Source organism: Kogia breviceps, chromosome 9 (genome assembly GCF_026419965.1).
Source record: "Kogia breviceps isolate mKogBre1 chromosome 9, mKogBre1 haplotype 1, whole genome shotgun sequence".
Classification (NCBI taxonomy): Eukaryota; Metazoa; Chordata; class Mammalia; order Artiodactyla; family Physeteridae; genus Kogia; species Kogia breviceps.
This window is the reverse complement of record NC_081318.1, coordinates 96,575,405-96,588,710: the sequence shown is the minus strand read 5'-3', so window position 1 is coordinate 96,588,710 and position 13,306 is coordinate 96,575,405. Positions and strand designations below refer to the sequence as shown.

At 38.0% G+C, this 13,306-nt stretch overlaps 1 protein-coding gene across 4 annotated transcripts in view; it reads left to right on the top strand.

Moving 5' to 3' along the window:
- NAMPT (nicotinamide phosphoribosyltransferase) overlaps window positions 1–9,217 on the top strand; it is a 44,372-nt gene extending 35,155 nt beyond the window's left edge. The window contains exons 11-14 of one of the 4 annotated variants that reach the window (XR_010842288.1): window positions 2,002–2,130; window positions 4,970–5,120; window positions 5,862–5,936; window positions 7,870–9,217. Coding sequence is in view for 1 of the 4 variants with exons in the window: in XM_059074539.2 (XP_058930522.1) it covers window positions 2,002–2,112 (111 nt within the window). In the remaining 3 variants the exon portion in view is untranslated. Of the gene's footprint in view, window positions 1–2,001; window positions 3,217–4,969; window positions 5,121–5,861 lie in introns of those variants that run through there. The other 3 variants (XR_010842287.1, XR_009337401.2, XM_059074539.2) reach the window with 3 other exon arrangements.
- The last annotated feature ends 4,089 nt before the right edge of the window (window positions 9,218–13,306 follow it).

The window sequence follows — 13,306 nt, the reverse complement described above, 5'->3', positions numbered from 1 at the left end:
TATTTTCTTAGATCAGTCTCCCAAGGCAAAAGAAATAAAAGCAAAAATAAACAAATGGGACCTAATTAAAAGTTTTTGCACAGCAAAGGAAACCATCAATGAAACAAAAAGACAGCCTACATGATGGGAAAGGTATTTACAAATTATATGACCAGCAAGGGGTTAATATCCAAAATATCCAAAAAGCTAATATAATGTAATATCAAAAAAACCAGTCCAATCTAAAAATGGGCAGAAGACCTAAATAGACATTCCTCCAAGGAAGACATACAGAGGGCCAAGAAGTACATGAAAAGCTGCTCAACATCACTAATTATTAGAGAAATGCAAATCAAAACTACAATGAGGTATCACCTCACACCAGTTAGAATGGGCATCATCAGAAAATCTACAAAAAGCAAATGCTAGAGAGGGTGTGGAAGAAAGGGAACCCTCTTACACTGTTGGTGGGAGTGTAAATTGGTACAGCCACTATGGAGAACAGTATGGAGATTCCTCAGAAAACTAAAAATAGAGTTGCCATACGACCCAGCAATGCCACTCCTGGGTATATATCCAAAGAAAACGAAAACATTAATTTGAAACATATACACACCCCAATGTTCACAGCAGCATTATTTACAATAGCCAAGATATGGAAGCAAGCTAAGTGTCCATCAACAGATGAATGGATAAAGAAAATGTGGTACATATATACAATGGAATATTACTCAGCCATTTAAAAAAGAAATGAAATTTTGCCATTTGCAACAACATGGATGGACTGGGAGGGTATTATGCTATGTGAAATAAGTCAGAGAAAGACAAATACTGTATGTTACTACTTGTGTGAGGAATCTAAAAAAATAAAACAAATGAATATAACAAAACAAACAGTTTTACGGATACAGATAACAAATTAGTGTTTACCAGTGGGGAGAGGGAAGCGAGGAGCGGCAGGGTAGGGGGGAGTAAGAGGTACAAACTACTGTGTATAAAATAAATAAGCTACAAAGACGTACTGTACATCACATGGAATATAGCCAATATTTTATAATAACTTTAAATGGAGTATAATCTAAAAATATTAAATTGTTATGTTGTACACCTGAAACTAATGTTGTAAATCAACTATACCTCAATAAAAAAATTCTTTAATAAAAAATAAAACGTAGGATAAAAAGGAAACAACATGACAAAAATGTTAGATAACGTTGAATGCTCCTCACCTTCAGATGAGATGGAAAACTTCGGCACCGTAGATTACTTCTATGGGTTTTTCAAGAGAAACTAGAGGCAGATAATTCCTTAGTGAGACAGGAATGGCGTTACCAGACTCAAAAGGGAATGTAGTCCTAATTCTCTTAATTTGTCTTTGTTTTATCCTTGTGTGGATCAAATGGATTACACGTATCAGTGACTTTGGGAATATACACAGAGTTTTTAAAATCAGTGGCTGTGCATTAGTCAAGAAATCAATATTTATGTTTCTGTTTTGGGTTTGGTGGTTTGTTTTTAGTGTTGGCTTTGTTTGTTTGCTTGCTTGTTTCTTTAAGGCCAAAACCCGTGATTAGAAAGTTTAGTAAATTCCAAATTGAGAAGTTTAATCAGTGCTGAGTCTTGTCTAGGAACAAGGGAAGGTCTGGCAGGCTTTCCTTGCTGATCTGTCAGTCATGATTATCAGTGACGGCCATAGTTCTTCTGGGCAACCAAAGCAGTAAGCATCTTCTACCTGAAAAAAAAAGAGATGGGTCAACTAGGTTTTTTCATTTTTCCTTTAAGGAAAAGTGTTTTAAGAATGTACCAGTCAGATCATTCCTTTCCATAAAAGTTAAATATCTCTACATCCCATTTTAGATCATGCCTGCTCCACCAGCATTCTTTGTGAATAAAATCGTTTCATAATTTGAACACTGTCGACATCTCTGTGTATTTGACTAACCTAATTCATCAAAGCATTACTTAAGAATTTTGTTTGATAGTCTAATATTATTAAATTTTAACATTGTTATATTTGTGCAGGATCTTCTCCATACTGTCTTCAAGAATGGGAAGGTGACAAAAAGCTATTCATTTGATGAAGTAAGAAAAAATGCACAGCTGAATATCGAACTGGAAGCAACACCTCATTAGGCTTTGTTTTATGACTGGGTATGTGTGCGCGTGCCTGCGTGTGCGTGTGTGTGTGTTTACGTGCATGCACACACGTATACACCCGTGTGAGTATGTAGTACATAATGTTTACTGTACAGATGTGTGGGGTTTCTTTGTGTTTTATGATACATCACAGCCACATTATTTGTTGGTTTATGGACATACTGCCCTTTTCATTTTTTTTTTTTTCCAGTGTTTAGGTGATCTCAAATTAGGAAATGCTCTTAACCATGTAAAAGATAATTGCTAAAGTAAGCTTTTTAGGGCCCTTTGCCAATAGATAGTAATTCAATCTGGTATTGATCTTTTCACAAACAGAACCAAGAAACTTTTATATATAACTGAAGATCACATAAAACAGATTTGCATAAAATTATCATGATTGCTTTATGTTTATATTTAACTTGTATTTTTGTACAAACAAGATTGTGTAAGATATATTTAAAGTTTCAGTGATTTAACAGTCTTTCCAACTTTTCATGATTTTTATGAGCACAGACTTTCAAGAAAATACTTGAAAATAAATTACATTGCCTTTTGTCCATTAATCAGCAAATAAAACATGGCCTTAACAAAGCTGTTTGTGTTATTGTACAATTTGAAAATTATGTCAGGACATACCCAATAGAATTACTAAACCTCACTGCCCCTTGTAGAATATGTATTAATCATTCTACAGTAAAGAAAATAATGGTTCTTACTGGAATGTCTAGGCACTGTACAGTGATTAAACACGTTGGTCATTGTATTGTACCAGTGAAATGCCAAATTTGAAAGGCCTGTACTGCGATTTTATATGTCAGATATTGCCTGTGGCTCTAATATGCACCTCAAGATTTTAAGGAGATTTTTAGAGAGAATTTCTGCTTACAGTCTAGAATATATACATAAATGTAAAATATTGACAGAAATGGAAGTAGTGTATTTTAAAGTAATTACACTTCTGAATTTATTTTTCCTATTCTATAGTTGATATGACTTAAATGAATTACTGGAATGGGTAGTGAGTGTACTTATTTTTAATGTTTTGATTCTGTTATATTTTTCATTTTTTTCAAAAATTAAATTGGATATTCAATTTTATGGACATCATTTATTAATTTTAAACTGAATCCCTCAATAAATAATGCTCAGGCAAGTTCTTAAATGAAGATAAATTATCCCAAATGAAAAAAAGCATGATGACATGAGTTTGAATAATCTGAACCAGAAGCGGAAAGCTGGCTAAATTCGGTGTTCAACATCAACGTATTCTAGAGTGATTAAACTGCTAGATTCTGAGTCAGTCATCACCTTTGACTAGAGACCAGGATTTTTAAGATGTCCTTTCTCTTCTAAGGCAGAGATTGGCCAGCTGTGGCCAAATTCGGACTACTCTTTCTATAAATACATGTTGTCTCTGGCTGCTTTCTCACAAGAACAGCAGAAACCCTGTGACCCACAAAGCCTGAAATGTTTATTATCTGGCCCTTTACAGAAAAGTGTGTCGACCCTGTTGTAAGAAAAGGAGTGTGCCTTGAGACGGAGTTTTTCGCTCTTTGTCTTTTCTCATTTAAGAATCTGATATTAGAAGAGTATTTAGAAAAGCTTTAACAACATGACATTAAAAGTGAAATTTTAAAAATGGAAAAGCCATAAATCATTTGGCCTAAACAGTTACATGAGAAAATATTTTATCACTAGAGTAATCTAATTAGAGGTGAGTTATCTTTATTAAACATCTTTTATAAGCATTATTATTAAGAAGAATATGGGTTTTTGCAGATGATTCTAAACACCTGTCTAATGAGAACAGTAGGCCTCATTCATACTTCTAGTAAGAGTTTTCATCCTGTAATCCCTGGGGGAAAATAATTTTAAGCCGATTTATTATTTTTTAAGTAAAGAGTAGGAGTATTAAGAACACACCTTTCTTCACAAAATATGCTAAGGGGGCTTATAGAGAAGGCAAAGAAACTATTACCAATAACAACTTTAAGAACCACCCATAATTTTGATTTTGCTTAAACACTGCAATTATGCTACAGATAACAGTCTTTATACACTGTGAATTTCAGCCGTTTCAGTGTATCTGGAGGAGTTTTATTTTAAAACTTTCAGTGAATGCTAAAATCTGTACATTTGTACATGGCCATAGATTGGGGGATGGAATGATTATCTCTGTTACCTCTTAGCCACTTGGAATTGATTAATCCTGAATCTCCATCACGTAAGCACTTAGTATTTGGCCACCCCCATTCTGAGTAGCAACTGGGTGACATAGATATCAAATAGAACTCTGTTGTGTCACCCTTAAATCAGCCTGACTCTTACAGACAAAAGCAAATGGCATGTGTGGGTTCGCTCAAGTCATTAGATTTGCAGTTTACAACAGTCAGTCCCCCTCAGTTCATAATATCCTGAAGTATTATTTCTATTTTAAATAGGAGATAGGAGTTCTGCGTTAAGACTCTTTATTTGTACTCTATACTTAAAATGATTTTAATGATTATCCCTTATTTCCTTTCTTGAAATAAATTGTTATGAAAAACATTTTATAATGAAATCCATCTTGGAAAACTAGAAAGAGAAAAATGGCAAGGTAATTATTGTTCTGTTTGCCATAATTTAGAATTCAAACTTAAACAAGTATTTTGTAGTTTTACATTCCTTTTTAACCCATCTAGTGGAGAATGTCAGCTTTTCTCCCAAGTTGTATGTTAAATCAATCTAATATGTATTCAGCATCAAAGGTAAACATGTAATAATCATGGAAATAAAGTTTAGCTCTATTAGTGAAATGTTAAATTTGACTGTGTGCTTCAAATAATGGCATTTACAGAGTTACCTTTTTTAGGTATTCTTCCAGTTCAAAGAATTAGAGCATGAAAGAGGGAGAAACATCTAGGATGCCTCTTACTTTCTGCCTTGTGCACTCTATGGCAGTGCCTTTTACTAAGGACACTGGAGGAAGATCAGATTTGGGGGCAAAGAGCACAATTCCTCAGGTAAGATTTGAGATGCCTTTGAGACATTTAAATGTGGATTTTAGGTAGCTGGAGATACCGATTTGATATGAATGTGATGTATAGATGGTCACTGGAGACACGAGAGAGGATGCTTCTCTAGGCAGAGTATAGAGTATGGCACGGCACACCACAGGCTATAGGCCAAATCCAACCCACCATCTGTTTTTGTAAATAAAGTTTTATTGGAACACAGCCATGTCGATTAGTTAAACTACTGTTCATGGCTGCTTTCATGTCACGGTGGCAGAGTTGGGTAGTTGTGACAGACCTTATGGCCTGCAAAGCCTAGAATAATTTACTATATGGCCCTTTAAAGAAAAAAAAAATGTGCGGATCTCTGCTATAAAGAAAAGAGGGCCCACGGCAACACCATAGGCACTCTCAAAAGTTTTAAGTGACAGCTGAGCAGGCAAAGGAGACTGACAAGCAGTAGCTAAAGAAATGAAAGGAAAACCAGGAGGAGGAAAGTCATGGAATCCCAGGGAAGGGCTTTTTTTTTGCACAGGTGTTGAATGCTGCTGAGAAATCAAGTAGAGCGAGGGATTCGAAAGCATCTATTGGATTTGACCTCCTGGAAATAAATGGCAGCTTAGAGACATGCCCTTCCAGGTAGTAGAGGAGGTAGACGTCAGAAAGAAGCTACCTTGCACAGCTCCCAAATGTTGGAAGTGTGAAGGAGGAGAGAATGAGGCAACAGTGTGTCTCCCTTTCCCTTTTTAGGTACTGCTTTATCTCTGAGAAGGACCCAGGAAAAAGGGAGAAGTGGAAGACCAGAGAGTCAAAGGAATCCGCATGGTATTGGGTTCCAAAGAAGGTGGAGGAGGATGGGGTCCAAAGGATTGGCTTCCGATGGACAGAGTGCTTTTAATCTAGAAGAAAGGAGAAGCTAGTGCGTATGCAGGCTTTGGTTTTCTCTGTGAAATTTGAGACCAGGGCAGAGCAGACGGTTGAAAATGCAAGTTTTAAAACAGTTATTGTGGAGAGTAAAGTGCCCAGAGGTGCTGGGTCCTCCACACCATTCTATAGTTCCCCAACTAGTTGGTGATTGAGAGCTTATACTGAAAATTTGCCTCTTGTGGTTTTTTGTTGCCCTCCCTAGTAACACCCTGATGCCTAGGTACAGACGCACAGAAAATAGAGATAACTTGGAGTTTTGCCAGATAAGTCTGAAAAGAACAAAGGACAATAACTGAATAATTATTAAAATTGACGTGTTGAAAAAGGGTCCTACGGTACTTAAACTGAATAGGTAAGGACGTGAGCACAACACACTGTGTTGGGAAGACAGTAGAGAGCCCAATGGACAGTCTGACGACAGCTCTGATCTACTGGGAGTTGTTGAACAAGCAGCTTGGGAAGGACAGAAAATGCTAGCCTGAGACCAGGATGCTTGGATTAGTGATCTGAGAGGAGCAAGTTCATGGTGTAGTACGATCCAAGGCATGACCTGGCAGTGGCTACATGAAGTTTAAGGAAGATCTCTGGAGACAAAACAAGATCACGAAACCCAAAAAGACAGGTGGGTTGGACGGGTGGACATTAAGATCATGCAGAGTCGTAGTGGAGAGGAAAACTAAGTCAGGTGGCAGTGTGTTCAGTGAACGAAAGGAAGGGAGCAGGAGGCAGCAACAAGGAGGGGTGTGAGCCTCAAAGGGATCAGGCCGTGGAGACCGCTGACGCAGGCAAGCCTGCAAGAGGAGGAGCTCCGCCTCCTGGAACGGTCCAAACATGCGTGGACAAGTAACAAACTGATTAAAAGGTGCTTTGTGTATTGCCAAAGGCTTGATGTCCTTTACCAGATGCTTAAGCAATATTTGTTGAGTTAAATGAATAGACGGAAGGAAGGAATAATCTCGGTTTAAAATTTCTTGGTTTTGCTAGCTTGCTGCAGCATCCCCTTTCAACTGACATAGGCCCAAGTGTTACAGCCTTTAAATACATTGTTGAATTTTTGTCTTTAATGTTTTAAGAGTCACATTTTCTTTTTTAAAGAAACCAGCCAAAGCATTCTGCACCAGTTAAAATCAGTCACCTCTGATTCAGGTTATTTCCACCTCAGATTATTTTATTTTATTCAAAAGCTTCTCTATTATTTATTCCCCCCAGAGACAACTCTATCTTAATTGGTTCACAGTTCTTCATTCCATTAAAACTTATTTGTTATTCCAGCAAAAAGAAATATATTCTTGAATGGAATTTTAGACTCACTCAAATTACCGACTTCACCAAAATTTTTTTAACTAACATGAAAATGGGTCCTTGGTAATCAAGAATTTTGCCTGCATGCTCTCTCACATGGGCTGACTGACCCCTCACCTTATTGGTATATAGGACTCTTGGTGACTCAGTTGGTATATTCACAAGGGATCTTTCTACCACTTTTCAGGGCTCATACTGTTCTCTTGGCGAGTAGAATAAGCTGTCAATTGACTTTTCTACCAGTTTATAGCATAATCTCTGCAGAAAAATACAATTTTGGTTTACATTGATTTACGTTCATCCCAGAGAAAAGAAGCATCTTTCTTTGGTTGGCAGCAAAATACTATTAAAAATATAGTTATCCTGACTTACTTTATTTTCTTATCTAATTTTGTAATTGCCTACTGAGTTGTTACTTCTTTGAGGTCAACTAGGGAAGATGTTCTGTAGTTTTTATTAAGATGGATGGATCAGCTGTTGGGCTGAGGAGCACTCCTGATGGATTGACTACAAATTTTATTCTTTTTAGGTCTCCCTAAGTAGCCTGAACTCTGAGCCTGGGAAAAAAACAACTCTTATCTTCAACCTCTCCCATTCTAGTCCTTCCTCCTCAGCCAACAAACATGTTTCTGTTTCTCCAGTCCTTAAAAAAAAAAAAAGTCACTCCCTTGATAGCACCAGCTTAAGTCGCCCTTCTCCCTTTCATATCCGAACTCTGTGTACACTTCCTCTCCATTTACTGCCTCACTTGCTGTTCATCTCCCATCTGGTTCTCATCTCTCATTAAACAAAACAGAGGCCTCTTGATTGTCAAACGAATATGTTTAGTTCTTATCTTACCGGAGGACCTCCCCTGTATTTGCCACTGTTAGTAATTCAGTCCTTGAAACTGCTTCATCTTGTGCTGGAACAGCTCGCGTGCCTTCTCTCTCTGGGGCTCTTCTTCACACACTTACCTTTTCAATTTTGGTATGTCCTACTTAGCGCCATACTTATCTCAGCTGATCTCAGCCATTCGCATGCTCTCAGCAACCACCTGTTTACTCAAGCCTCCACGCATTTCTCTCTCTAGCCCAGACTCTTCTACCTGTGATGCATTTCCACCCAGATACCTACTCACATACGACAAGGCCAAACTTATCATATTCCTCCTGATTCTCTACCTCATTTGGGAGTTCAGCCAACCGCCCAAGCCAGAGTTCCCTCTTCATTACCCTACACATGTCCTCAATTACACATTCCTATTGATTTACCTACTAAATAATGTTAATCTATCTTCTCTCCCACTCCCACTTTAGGCGCACAAATCTCTTCCTGAAACAATACAAAAAATATCTAACCAGACTTTCCATCCTTAGCCCCCTCCCCATCCTGCTGTGTACTACCAAAATCGAATCATTTCAGTCCCCTGCTTAAAGCATTTGGTGTTGTCTTTAGCCCACAAAAATGCTCAGAATCCAAACTAACCCACAAAACCCTCCCTAATCTGGCCCCTGCCACACACGCAGCCTCATGTCTTGCCCTCTGTTTTCTGTGCCAGCATCACCTACTTGCTCTGCCTACACACACTCCTGCAATGTGCACACACATCGCACCATTTCCCTGCTCCTCTCCTTACTTATGCTGCCTTTGGCTAAGTCATTTTAGGTGTTAGGTGGTAACACCCCAAGAATCATGCAACAACTCGCTCATCTGCCATCCCCACCCCACATGCCCGTCCTCTGGCCTCCATAGGTACTGAGTATATTTCTAAAACAGCTCTTACAATCCATGGTTCTGGGTCCTGCATGAGGCAATATAGAATGGTGTTTTATTCATCTGTATCTCCTGCATTCAGTACATTTAAATGTTTGTTGAATAAATGTCATTAAGATGAACACTTTTCCACAGTGTTTTGGTACCCTTTGTAGTACCCTGAACACTTTAATAAGTGTTAAAAAACAAAAAACAAACCAGTAGAACGTTTTACTAAACGTTTTTGTTTTTTTAAACACGGATAACTTTTTCAAAGCATGTTCACATATTACTGTCTTTTTGGAAAACCCTTAGAGTAAATTCATGAAGTGTTTGTTTCATCAAAATATAGGTTAGAAAACTAACATATAAAGAGGATAAATTATTTGCCTAAGATTTCCTTGTATTTACTTAAGTAGTTCATAACTTTCCTGAGACCTCTGAGACTGTGCTTACAGCTGTGGACGTTCTTCAGAGAAAAACTCCCATTTGCAAATAAAACAACTTGCCTATAACTTAAGGGGGTTGCTACACAGACTCCACCATGAGAACTCCTAGTTACGGGCAGACGTCGGAGATATGGCGGGTTCTCTTCTAGACCACCTCAAAAGAGCAAACGTCACAATAAAGCGAGTCACATGAACTTTTGGCTTCCCCAGCGCCTATAAAAGTTATGTTTACCCTATACTGCAGTCAATTAAGTGCGCAGTATCATGTCTAAAAAGACAATGTACATACCTTAATTTAAAAATATGTTATTGCTAAATTCTAACCATCATCTGACCATGCAGGGTTGCCACAAACCTTCAATTTGTAAAAAAAAAAAAAAAAAAAAACCAAGTGCAGTAAAACAAAGTGCAGTAAAATAATGACGTATGCCTGTAATTGCAGAGCAGAGATTAAGGGTGCTCTCTACCAAATGCCCTTCCCTCTTTATTGGAACGTCTAGTGGTGCTCTTAGAAATTTTAAGGTTTTAATCACCTTAAATTGTTTTTGGAACAAGGCAAAGTAAGTAAATATGATTTTAATTCAACTCATAAGGGGTTCTACAGACTTCATTGATGCAGAGTCCAAAATTGGTGGCTATTTTAAATGTCTCTTTTACAGATGGAGAAACAGAATCTTCTCTGTAAACTAAGCAACACCAAACTTTTGACAAAAGCTTTCTCTGTATTTTTATAACTAGACGATTCTGTTTCCAGAAATGTAAACAGACTAGGTAATTCTGACCACCTTCCACTAAAAACCAAAACTAATGGGTAACTTTTTTTTTTTTTTGTATTGAACTAACAAACAGATCAGTAAGAAATTACTAGGTCAAAATCCAAGTGAAAATGGGATGTGGAATAGAGAACCAAGTACTGAAGGTACTTTTGTCCTGGGTGTCTACCAAACCTGAGGGATATGAGCTTCAGTTTCTAGGGCTTGACAGGACACGCGAACAGGAACCAAAGACCCTTTATAAAGCAGGTCCTGCAAAGGGCTGCTTCAGGATGACGGTGAATCAGTAGTAAACCTTTACCCCAGCACCACTAGGGCACTGCAAGAAAAGTTGCTTTAGCTCTGGGAAGACCGAGTTAAGAAAAACCTCTGACCAGTTGTCACTCCAAGCTAGCCCTTGCACCTAGTTGCAACCCAAATTCACACCCCGTACATGTTACAAAAACCTCAAGCTGTAAATTTAGATTAAACTGGACTGGGAGAATTCCCTAAATGCTTGACAGAATGCAAATCCTCTCTGAAAGGATACTGTTTCATCCTGAGCCTCAAAGAATTCCCAAAATAATATTCTAAGGAAAATGAGCAACTCAGAAAGCAATCACACAAGGAAACGGGACACCATGAATGAGAGTAACAAAAAAAATCCAAAAGTTTCAGATATGGAAATTATGAGACACTATAAAATATGCATAATATTTTTGTTAGTGAAATAGCTTGAAGCTACACAGAATAGGAAATCTTTAATAGCAGATTTGAAAAGGGGATTAACGGAATTTGTATAAATAAAAAATACAGAAACTGAGATTAACAATCAGATTAGATAGCCGTAGAGGGAACCAAAGGGAAGACACACCAGAAGGAATTATTCCGAACGCAACACAAAACAAACGGACAAAATCAAAAAGAAGGTAAGCAGCATGCGAGAGGGAAGGGCCTAACATATGTCTAATCAGAGCTCTAGAAGAAGAAGAAAGAAAATGGGGTAGAAGCTATATTTCAAGATCTGAGGGTTCAGGATTTACCTGGACTGATAAAAAGCAACAAGTGAAAGATTAAAGAAGCTCAGTGAATCCCAAGCAAGATAAATTTTAAAAAGCCACACCCAGACATGTTATAGTGAAACTGCAAATCAACAATAGTACAGCAAGTGTCTTAAGAGCAGCCAGAGAAAAAGAGATTGTGGGAATTCTCTGGCAGTCCAGTGGTCAGGACTCTGTGCTCTCATTGCTGAGGGCCCGGGTTCGATCCCTGGTCAGGGAGCTAAGATCCCACAGGCTGCAGTGGAAGCCGGGAGACAATGTGATAACCTAAGAGGAAATAATTACCAATGTAGAACCCTATTCCCATGAAAAATAATTTTCAAGAATGAAAATAAAGACGTTTTCAGATCACCAAACTCAAAGGTTGTCACTAGCATACCTTCACTAAAGAAAATTCTAAGAGATAGATGAAGAGCAATAGAAGTAGTAAGTATATACGGGGCAACTAAACAAAATTAACTATATGAAAAAACGATGATGTCTTATGGATTTAAACTATTTAAAATCTACAGGTATAGCATAACTCGGGAGCAAGGTAAATGGAATTCAGAGTGTTCTACGGCACTTGAATCGTCAGAAGGAGGTTAAACTTACTGATCAATTTTAGACTTTGGTTAAGTATGTATGTTGAATTAATAGGAAGAGGAACAAAGTATGTTACTTTCAAACTAACAGGAAAAGATCAGAATTTTTCAAAAGGCAGCCAAAAGTGAGAGAACAGGAAACAAAAACAAATGGGACAAAAACAGCAAAATAATAATAATAGGATGCATGCTACATACATTCAATATATATATGTCAGTAGTACATACACATATCCTACACAAACACACAGTTAAAAGAACGTTTTTTTAATCCAACTATTTGCTGCTTACAAGAGACATGTCTAAAGTATAAGATGCCAAAAGGATGAAAATATTTTTGAAATCAAACAATTTACTGAAAATAATTGCTGCTATTTTCCTTTAAATCAGAGGACTTGTTTGCTTGGTATTTCTGAACAAGGCAGGCTGAAACTACACATTACCTCACTGGGCTCCCAAGCCGTGCCAACAAAGTGTGGCACTCACAAGGAAGAGAGCCTCCCTGCTCTGGCTCAGAGCTGTATTTACCAAGCTTTGGGGATAATGTGTACCTCTGGCAAAGAGCTCTCTTCCCTCAGGTTATGCTGATGCCCGGGAAGCCACATTTTGGGATGTCAGTGGACGCTTTACTGCAGGAAAAGATGCATCTGAGAAAAAGTGCCTCCTGTTCATTTTTGTCCTGAACCCTTTAGCTTCCAATGTTTATATTTTTCAACTCAGTACTGTCTGTAGCTTTGAGCAGGGTTTACGTGCATTCCCCTTTGTATCAGTAGGTGGAGTAGGAGAGGGATAGGGTAAGAATTAGCTGTGGGGCTTTTCTGAAACATACACTTACTCCTGAACATCTGATAGTTCCTGAATATGACAGTTAAAAGTGTCTGTGTAGTTTGTTTCTTGTTTTGTTTTTTTCTAATTTTTTTTATTGGAGTATAATTGCTTTATAATATTGTGTTCGTTTCTGCTGTACATGAAGTGAATCAGCTATAAGTGTACCTATATCCCTTCCCCTCCCTCCCACCCCACCCCCATCCCATCCATCTAGATCACCACAGAGCACCGAGCTGAGCTCCCTGTGCTAGACAGCTGGTCTGTGTAGTTTGGATAAACCACCAGAGAATTCGTAAACACCCATCATCTCTGGTTGAGACTCACTGCTCTATATAAACCACTACCCAAATATTGATGCAGGACCATAAGCACTTTACAGACCTTATTACCTCCACCCTAAAACTTCACCAGCAGTGTCCTCCTTTCTGCTTAGAGAACAAGGCACTGTGAAAGATGGCCAAGAATGGTTCTGTGAGGTTTATACAACTTGTCACCACCCTAGCCTGTCTGAGGAAACAAAGGTCACAGCATTTTTCCTACAGGGAGGAAAGAGGAGAA